At 43.2% G+C, this 18752-nt stretch overlaps 1 protein-coding gene across 1 annotated transcript in view; it reads right to left on the bottom strand.

The window, feature by feature from the left end:
- Positions 1 to 11758: 11758 nt before the first annotated feature.
- The window catches only part of prkacbb (protein kinase, cAMP-dependent, catalytic, beta b), a 25647-nt gene continuing 18653 nt past the window's right edge, over positions 11759 to 18752 (bottom strand). Inside the window, exon 10 of the mRNA XM_039649800.2 lies at positions 11759 to 15452. Within this exon, the coding sequence (XP_039505734.1) occupies positions 15327 to 15452 (126 nt within the window). The 3' untranslated portion in view covers positions 11759 to 15326. The remainder of the gene's footprint in view (positions 15453 to 18752) is intronic.

Below are 18752 nucleotides of genomic sequence, written 5' to 3'. Positions count from 1 at the left end.
TAGGGATCCTTATTGTGCTACCGTGTTACTGTGGGGCTATTTTGAGCCTTGTTAGTGGTAATAAAAAGCGATTTTTATTTGTCATTACTCTATGCCCTATATACTAGCGTTATACTAGCATTATAGGGTAAACTGTTTTTAGAGATAAAACTATTTAGATTCGGCAATCATGAAAAAAAATCTCAGATAACGGTTGAATAGGTAACAATGTGTTCATTTTGCGCCGGAGTTGTCCTTTAATGATTACGTACAGTAATCCCTTTCATGGCCTTTGGGGGGAAAAACTAAGAGGGAATAACTTTGAAAAGGAAAAGACATTGAAATGTTAAAAAAAATAAATAACCTGAATGCTGTTTTGCTTGTGAACTTGTTTGGTTAAGGCACTTAAGTTTAACGCTTATGTTAGAAGTGTGATCAACACAAGGTTGCATGTTGTACTGTTAAATGGTACCAATTGTTTCAAAGGAAAAAAAAGGCTAATGTTAAGTATAAAATAAAGAAACAGTTAAGTTTGCATTATACTACAGCCGAGGTCTAAGTGATTTAAGAAATGGCTGATTTCTTTTATTTTACTTGATAAGCTTCCTAAACAAGAGGGGAAATACAGTATGTTGTGTATTGAGTTACGGCTTAACCTATAGAGGGCGCTGGAGTGCATAATACATTGTACTGGATGTTGGTAAGAACTAAAGAAGAAGAAGAACTAATGCCAAGAGATAACAATAAAGAAGTTCGGTTCAGCTAGCTTGCGGCTCATGTCTGTTAATTTGCTGTGAGTGTACAACATAACACGGTCGCCTTGAAAAACTTACGCTGGGGGGGCAGTTAGAATATTTTAAACTTGCGTGTGAAAGGGTTAACTAGAGTCTCTCCAATTGAATGGGCTTTTCCCGTTTTTGCAATGAGAGACACTTTGTATGACGCCTCAGTAGCACTTTGCATTTTCACCAGGCATAAAAAAAACTGTGAAGTGTTTTTACTCATGTGTCGCTCGAGCTCATAGCGTTTCCTCTCAAAAAATGACACTGGTTTATCTGTACAATCTTGTGCTTAGACTCAAAGTGACGCTTGAGTTTAGATGGTTTCATTGCTTCATTAGCCAATATTTCATAACATAAAACACAGTGAGGTCTAGGATCCTCAAGATCCCCAGTCCAGGAAAATCCAAATTGTATGTACTCATTGTGATATTTTCGCTTAACTTTCTCACATGGTTTTCCACAGTGCGCTAACTCCGTGGTCTGCGGGAGTGTGACTAGCCGATCTTTGGTACTGGCTTCAGTGGGCCTTTGTGGTGCTGTAGTCTTGCTGTTTTCAGTGGACTCTTGAGCTTTTCTTTTGACTCCGCTTTGGTTTAGCCATCGATCCATTTTTACGTTATTAAAAGAGAGCAACAAGAATTGTTATTACTGTTTCCTGTGTCACTTTAATGTCTCCGTGACGCATCATTGCTTGTCACGTGCCACAGCGCAACCACAACAACACAGCCAGGGCTCCAGACTAACTTTTTTCACCTCCGTCCTGGAACCGTCCTGAATGACAATTTGAACCGTCCTAAAGTGAATGTTAACCGTCCCAAAATAAAACTTTTGTTTCTGTACCTGCTGTTATCATCCATAGCTGTTAGTTAACTAAAACAATTCAGATGACTAAAATATAATGGGTTTAGTTAAACTGTAATGCATTCATTTAGAATTTCTCAAAAATTTCCAAACCTATATACTTACAGAGAAAAAAAAAAAAATCTATTAAGCAGTTAATATGAATGATTTTAAAGTTTGAACATGCAATACAGATACAGATTTAAGACCGAAATTGACACAGTTTTGCATGTTAAATGCAATATAATCCGTGAAAAATAACTTTTGTTACTGGCCAGCTGTTCTTGAGGCGGATTTTCTATGCGCGCATAGTCATCCCAGAGAGCGCTCGAGCACTGATCAGTTTAAAATCGCCTGTATGTTTAAACTGGTAAGACTTAAAAGGACGTGCAAAGGGTAAACCATTTCACAAGATGTAAACAACACTGGTCCAGAAGCACTTCAGTTTTTTAACACTACATAAATGCTGGGATAAAATACAACCAACAGAACATTTAAAACTGAATCAAAAAGTTGAACAAACATCTTTAAGATGTTTTCTTTACATGTGAAATAAAGAAAACAGTTACAAACTGAAACAGGAAGTGCTTCTGGACCAGTGTTGTTTACATCTTGTGAAATGGTCCCGTCATGTCCCACTCCTGAACGCGAGTGTGTATTATCGCAGCAGCGACTGATGCTTGCCTTTCACAACATTTTGAGAGAAGAGAAGACGCGGTACCGCTGAACACTCACGCTGTTTGTGAAATTGCGTCTGGCATTTTATAATCTATGTGGATTATGATTGCGGGAATATCCCGCATTATAATTAGGAGACCTGCGGGAATGATTAGAATTATGCGCATTGCGCAATACTCGCGCCGAAATTCGAGCCCGGTGAACACACATACAAAATGTCTTTCGTCCTGTAGGCGTCCTGGAGAATATTTCTGTTCGTCCTAAACACGTTCTCTTACGAGAGGTTCTCTCGTATTGCGTAAGCTAGCTTACGCTACGGGAAAGATTCATCTTTGCTGAGAAGTTGAAGCCAAAAAATTATTCCATAATTTTGTAATCATTGTCAACGCAGTCTCTTCTGAGGCAGACCATGAGCGGGCTAGCTAGCGGCTCATTGGTTCGCTCAGAGAGAATGCACGAACCTATGGGAGAGCGGCGCTGAGTCCGCGGCCAATGAGCGGACGGCGCTCGCTCACTGCGTCACAGCCCGCCAAAAGGGGCGTGGCTACAGTGTATAAAGGTAGCTCTCCCAGGCTAGTTCGTCGATTCTTTTTCATTCAGCGAGCTACACGCATCCGCTGTCCTGGGAAGAAGCCGCCGTCGTCGAGAAGGCACCTTCTAGCGAGCTCCGGAGTCTGAGGAAGCCGGCCGTCTGCCACCTTCAGCCGCCCAGCAAGCTAGCGCCATCCGACGCGTATCCTTTTATTCCATTCCCTAAAAGAGCCGAGCGTCTTTTTAAAGATGCCTCGAATTTCCTGCGGCTCATGCCGCTCTCCACTCGAGGAAGGAGACCGCCACCCCATCTGCGTTCTCTGTCTCGGAGTGGAACAGAGCTCGCCCTCGCCAACGGAGGATGCGACCACTGTGAGGACCTGCCTCTGTCCTCCCTGCGGGCTCGACTGCAGGCGGTCAAAACCGCTCCCGCGCCGCCTCTCACTTCGCCGCGGAAGAAGAAACGCCGCTCCCAGAGGCCGCCGGAGCCCCCTGCGGATCCATGTGGGCCCCCGCCCACCGACCGCTCTCCCTCTCCGCCCCAGCCGGACATACAGTTGCCGCCGAGTGGCCGCTCTGTCGCCTCCGACGACACCGCGGATGAGAAAGACTCCTGTTCGCTGCACGCTTCTGACAGCGAGGATTGGTCGTCGATCGGCTCATCGACGAGAGAGTCTGCGGGAACCCGCGCCGGCATCGAGGAGGAACTAACGCGCCTCCTTTCGCAGGCCGTCAACCGCCTGGGTCTCGAGTGGTCTCCTCCCCCCGAGCAATCACCGAACCGCATGGATGGGAAGTTCCTGCACCGGCGCCCGGCCCCCGCCTGCAGCCGGACTGCACCATTCCTGCCTGAGCTTCACAATGAGCTCACGAAGTCCTGGAATGCCCCTCTCTCGGCTCGTAACCGCTCCGATGTGTCCGCTTTGCTGCGCTCAGTGGACGGAGCCGCCGAGAAGGGTTATGCTGCCATGCCGCCCGTTGAAGGATTTGGTCGCCGCTCATCTTTGCCCGCCCTCTGCTAGATGGCGTTCTTCCCCTACGCTTCCTTCAAAAGCGTGCAGAGCGACCTCTAACTTTCATGCCCGCGCCTATGCCGCTGCCGGACAGGCCGCTTCAGCGCTGCATTCAATGTCAGTCCTCCAGGTAATCCAGAGCGACATCTTGTGCGATATAGCGAACAGCGGTAGGAACCCGCCCATCCTCTCGGATCTGAGAAGCGCTACGGACCTTTCCCTTCGCGCCACTGAAGCCGCCGCACAAGCCCTGGGGAAATGCATGGCCGCCCTCTGTGTCGCTGAGAGACACTTATGGCTCACGCTTACAGACATGGGAGATTCAGAACGCGCCGTGTTCCTCAACGCGCCTATCTCTCCGACCGGGCTCTTCGGATCTGCCGTCACGGGCATCGTTGACCGCTTCTCCGAGGTACAGAAAGCGACTCAGGCCATGAACTTGTTCCTGCCCCGCCGCGCTAGCTCTTCGGCAGGCCGCTCTCATGAGCCACCTGCCAGAACCCCACAGCAGCGCCCGCCTCAGCAAGCTCAGCAGCCCCAGCGTAGACAGGGCGGCCGCCCTCGCTCTGACAGCCGCCGCAGACAGCCTCCTCCCCGGGGGCCTCGACCCAAGATCGCGCTGAAGCCCGATCAACAGAAGTCTGCCTAGCACAGCTAAGAAAAAGGCGGCTCTCTCCCGCTGCGGCCGGACCGCCGTCAAAGCTTCACCCACTGTTAGTCCCCGTCTCACCGCCGACTACAGTAGAGTTCACCGCCACAATCAAGCCGGTTTCCCTGCCCGCTTGCGAGCGACTAAAAGCCGTTTTCACGGCTACCCAGAGAGTTCACAAAAAGAGCATAAAAGCCTCAAGTGTAAAAAATGTGCCCACAAGCATGTGCTCACGTATACACACAAGCACCATATGCCCCAGGTCTCACACAGAGCCCATTCTCACGGAGCGAGCACTTTCCGCTCCAGTAGCAGAGAACATAAGCACGCCCACGAGCCCGTGCGCGTGTCCCCCCTCTGCCCGCTCTGTCACACGGCCCATAAACTCCTCTCTGAGTGTAAGTCCCGTTGCCACCCACATTATAAGCGTGCCCACACCCAGTGTCCAGCCCGCTATGTGCAGCAATCAGGGCGAAATCGCCATTCAACCGCTAGCCACATGCTGCGAAGCGTGGGAAGCCATCCCCGGCATCTCCCCGTGGGTTTTAAGCATAATAAAGAATGGCTATCGATTACAGTTTCGTCGCCGCCCGCCACGCTCGCGCGTGCGGCTCGATTCCACTGTCAGCCCGGCTGCGATGAACACGCTTCGCTTAGAAATAGCCAAGCTACTGCAGAAGGGCGCTATAGAGAGAGTCCCGCCATCTATGACCGAGTCGGGGTTTTACGGCCGTTATTTTCTGGTTCCCAAGAAAGACGGCGGCCTCAGGCCAATCTTAGATCTCAGGGCTTTGAACAAAGCGCTCATGAAGAGACCGTTCAAAATGCTCACAGTCAAGAAACTCCTCGCGCACGTCCGCCAGGGGGACTGGTTCATCTCTCTAGACCTGAAAGACGCCTATTTTCAGATCCAGATAAACCCTCATCACAGGCCATCCCTACGTTTCGCCTTCGAGGGTCAAGTTTACCAATATGCCGTTCTCCCGTTCGGCCTATCCTTAGCACCCCGTACGTTCACGAAGTGCATGGATACAGCGCTCGCTCCCCTGCGAAGTCAGGGGCTGCGCATTCTGAATTATCTGGACGACTGGCTGATTCTAGCAGATTCCCAGACGGAGCTTCTGTCGCACCGCGCAGTTCTCCTCAACCATCTGGAAGCGCTGGGACTCTCTGTCAACTGGACAAAGAGCTCTCTCCAGCCCAGTCAAACTATTTCATTCCTTGGAATAGATTTGAACTCTGTCACTATGACGGCTCGCTTATCCACGCAGCGCGCGCGCCGTGTTCAGCGCCTAGCCGCCTCCTTTCAGATGGGTACCCACACATCCCTGAAATCTTTTCAGAGGATGCTGGGTTATATGGCTTCAGCCTCCGCTGTGCTACAGCTGGGTCTTCTGCACATGCGCCCCCTTCAACTCTGGTTAAAGAGCCGCGTATCCCACCGCGAGTGGACGACGGGCTAGATGATCAAGATTACTCAGACATGTATCACTGCACTGCAGCCATGGGCAGTAAGCGAGTGGTTTCAGAGGGGCGTTACCATGGGTACTTTTTCTCGCCGGAAAGTCATCTCGACAGACGCATCCAACTCGGGTTGGGGTGCGGTTTGCGAGGGCTCACCGGCCGCCGGCCAGTGGTCGAGCCACGAGAGTTCCCTTCACATAAACTGTCTGGAAATGATCGCGGTCGAGAACGCGCTGCTGTTTTTCCTCCCGCGCATACATGGTCACCACGTCCTGATTCGCTCCGACAATATGGCCGTGGTATCATACATCAACCGTCAGGGCGGCGTCAGATCCAAGAATCTCTTTCATCTGACACGCCGCATCCTATTGTGGTCCCAGAGTCACCTGCTCTCGCTCAGAGCGACGCACGTACCGGGCCATCTGAACGACGGTCCAGACATGCTGTCCAGGAACCTGGTCTCCCCCGGAGAATGGTCCCTGCACACTCATACAGTCCAAACGCTGTGGCGCCTATTCGGCAGAGCGGAGATAGATCTTTTCGCGTCAGAAGAGAACGCTCACTGCCCAATATTCTTCTCAAAGAGCGAGGACGCGCTAGCCCAGGATTGGCCCCGCCGCCCGCTCTATGCTTTTCCCCCGATTTCTCTGCTACCGCAGGTCATTCAGAGAATCAGGGACTCACGCCACTCGGTGCTCCTCATAGCCCCGCGCTGGGAGAATCAGATTTGGTTCCCGGAGCTTACGCGGCTGTCACAGACAGCCCCGTGGCCCATTCCAATCAGAGCAGATCTCCTCACTCAAGCCCGCGGCTCGATCTGGCATCCCCATCCACAGCGCTGGGCGCTTCATGCATGGGTGACCAACGACTACGCGTCGAATTGCCAGAAGGGGTTCTGAACACGATCAAACACGCCAGAGCGGACTCTACCAGAAAGCTCTATGCTGCAAAATGGTCTGTGTTCTCCAAATGGTGCACTGACAAAAATTTGGACCCACGGACGTGCGAGGTTTCGTCTTTGCTCGTGTTCCTTCAGGAGATGCTGGATAAGGGCAGGTCCCCATCCACTCTTAAGGTTTATGTGGCAGCCGTCGCGGCGTTCGTTGAACCCCGGCGCGCCCAGTCTCTGGGCAAAGACGAGTTAATCATCCGCTTCCTCAGGGGAGCCAGAAGGATGAACCCCCCTCGCCCCCCTACGGTGCCGGTCTGGGATCTTTCTATAGTTCTAGAAGCTCTGAAAGCCCCGCCATTTGAACCACTTGAGTCCGTGGAGCTAAAATACCTCTCGTTAAAAACCGTTATTCTGACGGCACTCGCCTCAGTAAAACGAGTGGGGGACATTCACGCGCTGTCTCTACGTACACGCGTTGCCGCGTTCAGACGCTCAGAGCAGCTGTTTGTGTCGTTCGGTGGCCGCACCAAGGGACTAGCCGCCTCGAAACAGACCCTATCCAGGTGGATAGTAGACGCGATTGCCTCTGCTTATGCCACTAAAGACCTGCCTTGCCCTCTGGGCATCAGGGCTCATTCCACCAGAGGCATGGCCTCATCGTGGGCATGGTCCTGCGGAATTTCCATTCACGACATTTGTGTGGCTGCGGGATGGGCCTCCCCTCCACTTTTGTCAAATTTTATAACTTGGAAGTTCCAGCCTTACAGGCTAAAATTCTGGCGGTCTAGTACTATACAGCTCTCCTATAGAAAGCCGCACTATCGGGAGTTCCATCACAACCGGCTCACCCCTTGTGTTCCCCTATGTGCTTATGCATTATACGTCACGGCCCGCTACGCCGGCCAACTTAGGGCGTTTTGGCCGCCTTATTATCTTCATCCACTTTAAGATTCCCCCGGTGTTTCCCCCCTGGGATGCTTAGTGGTTACTTAGCGCGCACGGCGTTGACCAGGTGTTCCCGTAGCGTAAGCTAGCTTACGCAATACGAGAGAACCTCTCGTAAGAGAACGAATCGGTTACCTAACGTAACCTCGGTTCTCTCTAGATGAGGGAACGAGTATTGCGTTCCCGGCCGTGCTTGCGCCACCAGCGTTTCGCTTCATGCTGACAGAATCGACGAACTAGCCTGGGAGAGCTACCTTTATACACTGTAGCCACGCCCCTTTTGGCGGGCTGTGACGCAGTGAGCGAGCGCCGTCCGCTCATTGGCCGCGGACTCAGCGCCGCTCTCCCATAGGTTCGTGCATTCTCTCTGAGCGAACCAATGAGCCGCTAGCTAGCCCGCTCATGGTCTGCCTCAGAAGAGACTGCGTTGACAATGATTACAAAATTATGGAATAATTTTTTGGCTTCAACTTCTCAGCAAAGATGAATCTTTCCCGTAGCGTAAGCTAGCTTACGCAATACTCATTCCCTCATCTAGAGAGAACCGAGGTTACGTTAGGTAACCGATTCGTTTTCTATCGTCCCCAGGACGATAGGACGCCGTTAGTCTCGAGCCCTGTTATATGTCCACACAGCAATCCCTTAGGTTTATAAGTAGAGTCCCATATTGTTCTCGATTGGTTAAGAGTCTGGAATATTTTAGTTCTGCTATGTTTTTTTAGTACAGGGTTTCTGAGTTTTACCTTTGTGCAGTCATTGATGTTTGAATAGTTACTGCATACGGTATGCAGCGGCTAGCAGCGGTTCGGTGCCAAGGCTATCTTCACTGGCGGTATGCCGCCAGTGAAGATAGCCTTGGCACCGAACCGCTGCTAGCCGTTGATGGTGTTAGATCCATTGATAACATTAGTGACGGAAAAAAACTCTCAACTGCTGTGCCGTCATCACGACCCCGCTGTAAGCCGCTGATGGAGTTTGCTGCTATCCTTTGGGCTGGTCTGCTTGGAGCCCCCCAATATTATGAAGCTGCAGACTCGGAGCCTGCATCTACAGTCCTCCACCGAGAGTCCCGCATTCTCAGACCCCTCGTTTTTCGAACACAGCGCCTCCTGCTGTTCAAAAGATCGTATAACACCCGCACACAGAGTACAAAGCATTATCCAAATGCAATTAAAAACAATAAGATGCAATATTATGGTCTTCAAATAAATTATCCAATAAATATTTGTGTTCCCTGCTTAATGCATGTGCCAAAAAACCTAATTGTTACTGATGGAAGGAATACAATTAGCAGATTGAACTATCTTCAGAAAAATAGTAGGCTATGTGATATTATAATTGCTACAATGTTTTTTTATATTTTTTTTAATTAAAACTCCAATTTTTCTTTCAGTTCAACCTAGAATGGTCTAATTAACATTACCATGCTAACATTACAATATCTGTTTTTTTATATTTTGAATGCGAAGCAAAACAAATCAAAATAGACAAAACACTAATAGTAAACAATTTTGTACTTTATTTAATGATCACCTAAACATCATCTTGCTGTAAAGAAAAAAGGAAGAAAAAACTGTGTTCGTGACTTTACTTTTCGTCTTCAATTGCATTAAAAAACTCATTTATAAGTCGCTTTGCATAATCATAAAATGATATGTTGCTGGATTCGGCAGGGGCGACTCCATAGGACCGATAGCACATGTCTTATGATGTTTCAGAAGAAAAAAAAAAGAAAGAAAAAAAAAGAAAAAAATGTTTGCAAATGTTACCTTCATGTTGCACTGCTCTGTTGAAGTGTCCCTTGAGATGTTTTTGAACTTTGGACACCTTTGTGGGTTTGAAATATATGGGGGCACAAAATGGGCAGTGAAAATAACTGCAGCATTTAAGACATTTCTACAAAAAGTCCAAGGTTAAAGGCTAACGTAAACGTAAGCTATCTAAATATTTTCGGGGGAAAGAGGGCGAAAAAACATACATTAACGGCTCAAATCTTGTTACAAACTATCTTTACAAATATTAAATGGACTATTCATATGTTGTATCGATGAGCTAAATTAGTTTATTAAAAAATAAATCAAACGAGTAGGCTACGATTCGCTAAATAAAATTAAAGATAGCCTACTCACGTTTTGGCTCAAGTTCTTCACATGTTTATCCGATACAATTTGATAGGAGGCGCTGTCTCGAAAAACGAGGGGTCTGAGAATGCGGGACTCTGGGTGCAGGGGGACTGTAGATGCAGGACTCCAAGTCTGCAGCTTGGAGCTGCTGATCACGGGTGTAGTATTGTATTGTGTCCAGTAGGTGTCTCTGGTGTCCTATAGGGTTCAGTGCCGTGAGGATTGGCCATGATGCTCACGGGCTTTGTGAGTTTATTTTTTACTTTTTTTTTTTATGTGTTCCGAGTTTTTATACTTTTCTAGTATCACTCATTTAAATGGGAAGCTTTTTATATCTTGTATGTTACCTTTTGTACCCTTCTGTCATTGTCGTTTGTATTGTTAACCCTCCCCCTCTAACCCTAAAAACTTATTCTGGACAAATGTGGGCAAAATAGTTACAATATTAAGTGGATGAAAGAAAAAAAACCTCCTTAATCTTGTATTTGGGTCAAAAATGGGCACCCATAGAAATGAATGGGAAAAACTGTAATTTAGAGCATTCTAAAATAAGCCAAAATAAGACACCAGGTGACGGCAAAGTCACTTCATCTTTAGGTTTTAGCTCTAAGAACTAATTGGAATGATATTTTAATGTAGTTAAAAAATAAATAAATAAAAAATAAGCATAATTTTTACATACAAAATATATAAATATATATAAATATAAATACCCCCAAAATAAAATAAAAACACCATAAATGGATAGACAAATCTTTATCGAAGACAGTGATATAACATTTATAATAAATAAAAATTAGGATCAGAACCGAGTCCTCTGTGCCCACATTTGACCACAATTACAGGATTATAAAGTGAAGACGGTTTAAGGGCTACTGTTTGTTTTCCTGATTAAATTATTTATCATAATAAATTATTATTATGTATTCATTTAAATACATATTTCAGCAAATTTGATTACGTTGTATGGCCATCATGTTGCAAAGGGCTCGTGACACTTTTTTCACCACTATTTTATGTATCAGGATTTACGGTGGTATAAATAACAGAGAGCATCAGCATAAAACACTTTCCAGTAATTCACATGTACTGTATGTAGAATGATGCTTGACCAGTAAAGGTTTCCAGAAAGCAAGGTTCACTGTGGAGGATTGAAACCACAGATAAAAAAATATAAAAGGTCATTTTTATTCTCACAAATGTTTATATCTTCTGACTTTTATGATATATAAAGTCAGAATAGCGAGTTTATATCTCGCCAAGAAGATGAATTCTATTCTGAAGTGTGTTCAGTCATCAGTGCACTGTAAAAAAAATATTTTCAAGATTTATCACAACATTATTTCTTTTGTCAAATCAACTTAATTTATTTAGTTCAGATAACTTCTCATTTTGAGTTTTCTGATGATTAAATCAATCTCCATTGCATTAACGCACTTTTTCCATTTCAATCAACTTAATTTTAAGGCAACCAGGTTACTTATTTTTTAAAGTTAATCCAACAATATTCTTTTTGCTGTGTGTGTGTGTGTGTCTTCAGAGAGACAACAGTTCACACCTCCACTGACTGTGACGACATGTCCTGCATCTGCGGATTATATAGACTTAACAAAGAGTGATGGCTTACGATCATCATGTTTCATCTTCTATTTATATGTGCTTTATGTATGTGCATAATCAATGTTTGTATAAATAATGGAGTAGTTTTGTAGAAATATGCCAACGTGTATTAAAATGTAACCTTTAGCTTGAGACGGTACAACGCTATCTCGACAATGACTGAAAAGGTGACTTATTTAAAATAAATCCCTAATTGATATTATGTAAAAGATCATTTGCACACATTGAAAAAGAACAACCAATCTTAAAAATAAAATTTATTAGCATCTCTCTAATATGTGTATAAATAAAAACATTTATAAGAAATAATGCATATACGCAGTATGAGCCGAACAATAACTGGATTATATGTGATACAAAGAAGAGGCTCGCTGACCTCGGCTTTTCTCGCTTTCTTTGTAACATATTCAGTTTCTTAGTATATGTCTGTGAGAATGTACCTCAAAAGTCAAACTTTTCAAACAATATGCATACCTAGAAGTTTCAACACTACATTCGGTCAAAGAAAAGAACAGAAAGACAGAAGTTCAACAGTAACAACGGAAAGAAAAAAAAAACATGAGTTTTGGCAGTTTTACAATTTTCAGTTAAGAGAGAACTTTGCAAAACGGCTTCAACGTTAACGATTTAAAAACTTGAACATAAGTAACTGATAAGTGCCTCGCTGTGATGATCAGATCCAGGGGTGAGCAGCTTCAGTCCTGGAGGATCACACACACACCTGATCGAGGGCTTCAGGAGTATTAGAAAGCTACTGGAAGGAGAGTCATCATCAGGTTCGGTTCGAGTTAAAACAGTAGTTTACTTCAAAGTTAAAACGTCCTGATAATTTACTCAAGATGTTCATGTCTTCCTTTCTTCAGTTGAAAAGAATTGAAGGTTTTTGATGAAAACACTCCTCTATATATTTCTCCATATAGTGACTTCAGTGGGGTCCAACGGGTCGAAGGTCCAGATGTGAATTTCAGTGCGGCTTCAAAGTCTCGATATGATCCAGCCGAGGAATAAGAGTCTTATTTAGACTATTCGTCCCCATTTTATAAAGAAATAAACATTTATATACTTTGTAACCACAAATGCTGGTCTTACACTAGCTGTGATGCGCCACACATTACATAATCACATTGAAAGGTCAAGCGGGACGTAGGCGCAAGTACTGGCCGAGTGTTTACAGAGCGAACGTGCAAAGACTAAGTCAAACGCCATTTACAAAAAAAATCGAATAAAAGGTAAAACAACGTCACGATTTTGAAGTTAGAGGAGAAAATGAGATTTTTGAGCATTTATGGTTAAAAGCATATAAATGTTTATTTTTAGCCTGAAAGACAGGGCAGATGAAACTTTGGTTCCTCCTGTGTGAGCGGTCACTGATCAGGGATGATATTCTCCTTATGTGTTTCACTTGCATGATGTTTAGGTTCACATCAGACCAGCATCCGAAGCTTTTAATTGGTTTCTCCAGCACTGCACACTGGAAACAACTGCTGGAAAAATGACCAAATTCTCCACTAAAACAGTAACGTAATGTAGAAAACAAAGCATTCTGGGCAATAATTGAATTTACAGCCCATTTTCAACAGTAATCTACTGTGTTTATGGATTATTTAAAGGTGCCATATGGAATAATTGAGGTAAAAATATAAAAAAAATGAGCTACACGCATCAAAAGAATGAGAAGAAATAAGTGCAATGATGTCATTAAAAAACTGACAAGTTATAGTGCTGCCGAGATATAAACCTAAATTAGCATGCTAAATTACTAGCCCTGGCCCGGCAGGTGTTGTAATACCAGTTTCGGCCATGGGAGGCGGTATGCGGGCGGGCAACATTACCACCAGCCAAACTGCAGTACACGAGTAACTCGCGCGGCTTGTGTGTGTACTTGAACCTGATGTCAGTCGTGTGGAAATACAGCCCATTACTACATTTCAGTTCAGGGAAGAGTTCAAAAAATGATTGGTCGACATTATGCATGAGGAATACATTTTGGTAAGTTGTAGCATACTGTATCTTTCAACAGAGTTCATGTTCTTTTTCCATTAGCTAGTAGAGACGATCGGTTCATGTGCGCTCGGGATCTGTCGTGTAACATATACAAGCATTTATTGTTTGAATTGCATAATAAAATTGACAGAATCTGAGAGCTTAACTAACCTGCTTGCTAAGTGTTAATTGCGTATGTCTCACGGTGAATTCGTGAGAGTTGGCAGCTCTGAATGGCGCTAGCTTGATCAACATCAGCCAATGCTGTCTCTCAAATTAATTCAAACGAACAATAAAAGTGTAATATGAACAAAACGAATACCATAAACTTCAAATAATTGCCCAAGCTTTTATTTACCCATATCGTCGAAACGCACCCGCTTGTTTTTGAGACAGGCGTCTATGAGGCGGTCTTTATCATTTAGTGTTGAGATGTTGTTCATTGAGTCTCTGATCTCTAAAAATCTCCAAATGCTCCACGTGAAACTGCGGTCTTCCGACCCTTTTACCATCGTGTCAAATGATTTGAATAACATGCACGATGGTAGGAGCACAACTCATTTTCTGGAGGTATACTGCCCCCATCCGTTATGGAATATGGAGTAGGATTTGATTTATTATGTCAGATGGCACCTTTAAGACACAATGCATTGTGGGCAGGTGCATTTTTGAAGCAACGGGAGTACGAGCAAGTCTTCGCAGAGATCACGACAGGAATAAATGTGGAAAATAAAAGAAAACGAACACTAAACTGGAAGTTTTTGATTTCTCTCGAGCAGTGACCGATGAGCTGGAACTGAACAAGCCCGAGAGTGAAGTGACAGATCCGGTCCATTCACGCTAAAGCATCATTTATTCCCAGGTTTCAAGACTTCCAGACTTTTCAAGACTCTTGGTGACACTCAGCCTGATTTTGGGTGGCGTGTGAGAGAGTAAACGATCATGAGACTGTAACTCTGAAGTGAACCCCTCAGGACTGAAGCTGCTGGTTCCCGATCCTCATCCCACAGCACGCCGCACCAATACATCTGCTGTTTTCCTTAGTTTTAAATATCAGATAATAAACAGCACTCTTAAAATGATCAAAGTGAACCGGTTCTATCTTACACTTGAGAATAAAACCTTTGCATAATGAAGTGGTAAAATAAGATATAGTTCATATTGCTAACATCATCTGTCAGTATATGCATGAGACTGGACCTTCAGTGTACCGTCGAGATCGCTGTAACTTCGGGATCTCCACCGCCGCCGCCGCCATTCACAACATGATACGTTTGGTCATGCTTTCAACACACACACACACACACACACGGTGCTTCAGATAACAGAAATACACTCTGAATTCAACAGATTTGCACATGTAACAAACAAACAAAACAAAAGAAAGTTGTCAGTTGTTTTGGTCTACGGTAAAAATCAAATAAAACGACGTGTAACACCAGAAATGCCAATAGGCGACGCCTACCTTTCACAACACTGAGAGACGCTGCCGTGAACAACTAAATCAAGAGTAACAATGCTGAATCGGCCTTCGAGTGTACTAAAGCATCTTTCAAACGGGGTTCGTTTAACAGAGGACGAGAGTGAGTTACAGGAGTGAGAGATGTGCCAGTGTGTGACGGTTAAGAGTGACCTCTGACCTCTCTAAAGCCGGATGATGGATGGATGGATGGAGGAATGAAGGAAGGGTGATGTGCTCTCTGCTCATCCCATGTCTTTAGAGTGCAAAGATACCCTTATTTGACGTGTCGTGTGACGCACACACACACATATATGCACATATATAGAGGAGCACATATGTGGATATATGCTTTGATGTGTCCATGATTAAAACTCTGAGAACTCCTTTGCACATTTTTCTGTGAGAGACACACGGATGTCCTCCTCCTCGTAGTCGTCGAAGTTGCTGGTGTCTCCGGGGCCTCTGCACTTTGGTATGAACGGCGCCTCCACCTGGAGGAGGAACACGCGTCAGCACGAGTGTGTACAACAATATAAAAACTATACAACAATTTAAAAACACAATCATTAAAATACATGAAGGAAGAGCTATACACAGTACATAAAAATATCATGACCCAAAACACTATCAATAATATCAATATACAGGGATTAAAGTGAAAAAAATTCTTCTGACTGAAATTTTTTTCAGGCCAAGTCATATTCCTGTAACTTTATTTAAATAGTCGAGACCAATAGCGTTTTAAGGGGAGATGTTTAAAACCGATCTAATATTGCCAGTTTGCATAATTTAAAAGCTATTTTAATATATGAAAAACAATTCTTGACAAATAATCAACCATATACATAACTTTTCAGTGCATGTTTTTATTTATCTTATGAAACCAAACAATGCTAAACTATATTAATATATAGTTTGTGCCATGGCAAATTGTTTCGGCTGAGGGCAAAGTGAAGTTTCATAACTTTATATATTTAGGCTATTTAACTTTAACTTTGTAGCCTATTAGAGAGCTGACTTATGTTTTACAGAATTGTTTGCTTTATTTCTCATTGTATAGCTCATTATAGCCTACCTATTAGGCTACTTATACTTTTGAACGGGATATTAGCATTAAAACTGACATTTAACAAAAAAGAGACATGGTTGTGTAATTTTATATATTCTAAAATATATAAAATATTATATTACTATGCATTCTCTTCACTGTATGTGTACGCATAATACAATAAAACGATACAACCCTGTCTGTTTGTTAAATGTCAGTTTTAATGATAAATAATGTTTCATATTTCTAAAATGAAAACAAAAAGAAGCAGGTTTGTGTTTTAGCTATATTTCGTGTTGTTATAAATATATGATAATCAATGTGCGTTGCCTGAACCACATTTGTGTGGCCATTTATATGTTTATGATAATAATTATGTTCATTTATAAATGAAAAGAGGCACAGTGGTGTTGATGAAAAAAAGGCAGAGTTGATAACCGGAGTAGTGACGCGATCAAGAACGCGCTGTTAGCAGCGTCCTCTCGTCCTCGGGAGTTTGTTCTCGCGAGTTGAACTTGGCAAGTCCGAACTACCAAGGACGCAAGTCCGAAGTTTGCGTACTTGGTATTGAGAAACGACCAATGTTGACCCGCGTTCGGTTTTCTATCATGGGACCGCAGCAAACGAGCTGTAGCCTCGCCTGACAAGATTGAGTGAACAGGGTCCAGGGAGCAGTTTTTCCGTGAGCGGGAATTGAAAAACCGGAGTGGACCATGAGCAAAGTGATTACAGAATGCTTAGAGGAACGAGGAACGGGCTTTCGCTCCACTCCAGGCTGTATCACATCCCCCCTCAGCAGGGTGAATACGCATCATCTTTCCTTAATTTAAGACCTATTCAAACTAAAATTAAAACATTTATCACACTGTTTGCGAAATTAAAGCCTATTTACGGCCTTAAAATTATGAAAAGTTAATTTAAGACATAAGGACAGACGGGAACCCTGCAATTGACAGATATCTGTCATAGACTCGCTGCAATTAACGAAAATCCGTCGTAGCGACGGAGAACTTTAATCCCTGAATATAGTAACAATTTTAGCTATCCTACTTTACACTACCTGATAAATGTTTGGAATCATTTCAATTAGTGTTTTTGAAATTAGTCTATTTCGCTCACCGAGGCTGCATTTTTTTAAAATCAATAATACAGTTAAAATAGTAATAGTGTGAAATATTATTATAATGTTAATCAACACGTGTAATTTATTACTGTGATCAAAGCTGAATTTTCATTACTTCAGTCACATGATCACAAATCACTCCAATATGATTTAAAACAGATTTTGCAGAAAAAATAAATCAACTAAATTAATACTTTTATTCAACAAGAATGCATTTAATTGATCAAAAGTGACACTAAAAAGACATACATTTCAAGCACGCATGCTGTTCCAACGCAAAACATGCAAGCGAGCGCGCCGGAGTTACGTTTGGGACTATTTTACACCTTCATCATGACAATAAGTTGGCGTGTGCATTCGCAGCCTTTTGTTTTGTGCAAATTTAAGTTGTAATAGTTTATTTTGTGTACATTACGCCTATCTGTATCTGCTTTATCTCATATTGGATTTGGATGTATTTGGTTAAGAACTGATGCTAAAGCCTGATTTTTAGCGCACGCTGCTTAAACGGCAATGTTCACATTACGTAACACTATGAAGAAAACAATATTGTAATAAAACACTGAATTATTTTGGGTTGAGTTGCCGTGTCGCGTTGTTCCAGGAAGAGCACGTCCACAACATGAGTCATTCTGAATGGCACGTAGGCCTAGCTCAAGCTCACTTGTGCACTCACGTCATTTTTATGCAGATATAAACTGTAATATTATGTTTATTTCGTATATATCTGATTAATCTCATATAGGATGCTTTTCTTTGAATTAAAAAACTCACTAGCAAAGTGCTCAATGGTTACGCATACAGCGCGCCCCGCTTAAGCAGAATGCACAACTAATAATTATGATGATTAATTTGGGACTGTCATATCACATAACATGAGAAGACTATTTTATTAATTCGTTGTGAAATCATTGGATTTAGTTGCCGTTTTCAGTGCGTTGTTCAGGAAGAGCACGTCCACAACAGTCACACAGTGCATCTGAGGCGGTTGGTGACACGTTATATTGTCGTTTTATTTGATTATTAAATAATTAATTTAATTATCAATCACATCGAAATATTTTACAATCCTAAAAGCCCTTTATTTAGATTAAAAAACATTCTCATTAATTTGGTGAGGAACATAGCGTTTTGAGCAGCATTTACAGACCCTGTTCTGCTGTTGGCCATATGACACTGAGCAGCCGCATAATACAGTATTAAGACTAACGATTAATCGATTGTTAATTTGAACGACGATCGATCATGGGAATTTGTTTCCACAAAAATATGAAGCAACAAAACAGAGCAAAACTTGAAATTGAGTTTTATACAGCATCAGAATAAATAATCTTACACTGGTGTATGGTTTGTCAGGGTATGACATTACTTTGGCCTATTTGAAACTATTGGGAAATATAAAGGTATAAAAAAATAATCTTGGTGTAAAAAAGTAAAAAAAAAAGTTTTCTATTTTTGTTTCTGCTTGTGTTGCATTCACTCACAATAATATTGATTTTATATATATATATATAAACAATATTATTGCGAGTATATATATATATATATATATATATATGAAGAGTTCAGATGCAAAAGCCCTTTAAATGCCATTTGAAATTTTCTTCTAAAATGACAATT

The sequence above is a fragment of the Pimephales promelas genome, chromosome 5 (genome assembly GCF_988280905.1).
Source record: "Pimephales promelas chromosome 5, fPimPro1.hap1.1, whole genome shotgun sequence".
NCBI classification, from domain to species: Eukaryota; Metazoa; Chordata; class Actinopteri; order Cypriniformes; family Leuciscidae; genus Pimephales; species Pimephales promelas.
This window is presented reverse-complemented; position numbering and strand designations above follow the sequence as displayed.